This window comes from Cystoisospora suis, assembly GCF_002600585.1.
Source record: "Cystoisospora suis strain Wien I chromosome Unknown contig_4488, whole genome shotgun sequence".
Taxonomy (NCBI): domain Eukaryota; phylum Apicomplexa; class Conoidasida; order Eucoccidiorida; family Sarcocystidae; genus Cystoisospora; species Cystoisospora suis.
The window spans coordinates 1-2,326 of record NW_027157280.1 but is presented as its reverse complement, the minus strand read 5'-3'; the positions used below and the strand labels follow the sequence as shown (position 1 = coordinate 2,326).

The following is a 2,326-nucleotide window of genomic DNA, read 5'->3' as shown; positions in this document are numbered from 1 at the left end:
TACACATCGATCGCCACACTTCACTGGTGAAACGTGTATCTCTATCACTCACGATAGCACTTGGCACCCCATGTAACCTAACCACCTCTCTCATTAATAACTTTGCCACCTCCTCAGTTGATGCACACTGTCGAGTGGGGATGAAATGCGCCATCTTGGTCAACCTGCACACTACAGTCAGGATCGCGTCCCATCCCTCTTTTGTCTTAGGTAGCCCTACAATCAAATCCATGGCGATCTCTTCCCATGGTGCTTCTGGGATAGTTAGGGGTTGTAACAACCCCCCGGCACGAAGATGAGAGGCTTTCCTCTTTGCACACTGTACACAAGATTTCACGAAGCCCTCTATATCACTTTCCATCCCCGGCCACCAAAAGATGTGACGAATGGCTGCTCGGGTTCTCTCAAGCCCTGGATGCCCCGTAAGTATATGGTCATGAAAATGCGTACACACTTCTTTACGTAATTCATTTCCAGGCACGCAGATGCGCCAACCCGGCTTCGTAGAAACCCATAAATAATGGTTCTCCCATCTATATTCACGCCCTTCCCAAGTTAGTCCCTTCTCGCCTTGTTCCCCTTCTTGATGCCTCTTGCAGGCCTTTACTACTTCTCTGAAATCTTTGCATTTAGTGTATTGTTCCGCCCACCTAACTTCTTCCGTTACTAACTTAACTCATTTCTTCTTTGTTTGCTCAATAGCCCCAATAAAATCTGGTCGCCTGCTCAAGGCATCCGCGACTACGTTCTGCTTCCCCGGCTTGTACACCACTTCAATATCAAAATCTGCAGGTTTATCCAACCAATATCCTAATCTAGGCGTCACGCTTTTCTGCGTTAACATTCTTCCTAATGTTGCATGATCGGTCTCTATTCTTACTTTCTTTGTACCTATTAGTTGTTTCCATTTCATCAAGGCGTAAACAATGGCGAGTAGTTCCGATTCATACGCAGGTATAAACTGTTCCCGTTCTCCCAACTTCTTTGACTCAAACGCAATTGGGCTGTCCTTCTTGTTCCAGCACTGCTCCAATGGCATATTTCGATGCATCGGTCTTAATTGTTAATTCCTTACCAGGATCATATATTTTCAATAACGTCACTGTTGCTAAGGCGTCTTTTAATCGTTGCACTGCTTCGGTATGCACTGGCCACCACGTCATATCACTCTCTTCACGCAACAATTTATACAATGGATGAGCCCATTTATTAAAATTACGTATCAAACGACGATAATACCCCACCATTCCAAGGAAACCACGTAGTTGCTTACGATCAAGTAGCTCCGTAGGCCACTGCTGGACTGCTTGGACCTTTCCCGGATCTGGGCCCACTCCGCCGGGCTCAATAACGAATCCCAAGTACTGAACCTTCTGCGTTACTAGCTCACACTTGGATAATCCTACAAGCAATCTTGCATGACGCACCCTTTGTACCACTACCCTGAGATGGTCATAATGTAAGTCCTTTGTTTTTGAATACACCAGGACATCATCGAGATACACAACCACATATTCATCGAGCTCTTTCATGAAAGTGTTTTGCATCACACGCTGGAAAGTTGAGGGTGCTCGAGCTAACCCAAACGGCATCACACGGAACTGGAAGGTACCATATCTTGTACGGAACCTAGTTTTCCACTGGTCTTGTTCGGCCACTTGTACTTGATAATACCCTGAAGTCAAATCTAACTTTAAAAACCACTGGGCCTTTCCCAACCGATCAATCAAGCCATGCACACGTGGATTGGGATAATCATCTTTAATGGTAATCTTGTTCAACTCGCGATAATACTAGTCGGAGGTCCTCTGTGCCCTTCTTCTCTACGAAGAACACTGGTGCCGCAATGGGTGAGTTTGGTGGTACGATAAATCCCCTTTCAATCAACGGTTGAATCAATTCCTTTAATTTACGCAATCTTTCTTCCGACATAGGATACAATTGACGCCTGTAGTTAGGCACTAACCCCGGAATTGTTCCAATATGGTGTTTCTGCACCCTTTCAGTGATTCCTCCTGGGGGAATTTCACGGAACACATCCGCATAAGAATCTAGAAGTACTCGGAACCTTTCTTCCAACACAATCCCTCTACCCTTAAGGATTTCACTGGGCAATTCGATCTCTGCTTGCGTATACGCTTTTACACATTGCGCATTAATGATGGGTTCGTCTACAGCTACTTTAACAGCCATTACACAATTGACCTGTTTCCGCTTTATCCACTTACGCATTTGTTGTACCGAACAAGTGTGTTCAGTATCTATTATTTGCTTATTCACGCCAACATCATTAGAGCGTTGTTTCTCACGTACGACATGTACAGAG

The 2,326-nt window shown here is 45.1% G+C and overlaps 1 protein-coding gene across 1 annotated transcript; it reads right to left on the bottom strand.

Moving 5' to 3' along the window:
• Positions 1-55: 55 nt before the first annotated feature.
• Positions 56-1,675, bottom strand: CSUI_008144 (retrotransposon ty3-gypsy subclass; the record flags this gene model as incomplete). Its single annotated transcript, XM_068068282.1, has 3 exons — positions 1,104-1,675; positions 768-1,024; positions 56-650 (listed from the first exon to the last, which is right to left on the bottom strand). Coding segments are annotated over exons 1-3 (1,341 nt in total), but the record flags the coding sequence as incomplete, so codon positions are not given.
• Between the last annotated feature and the right edge of the window lie 651 nt (positions 1,676-2,326).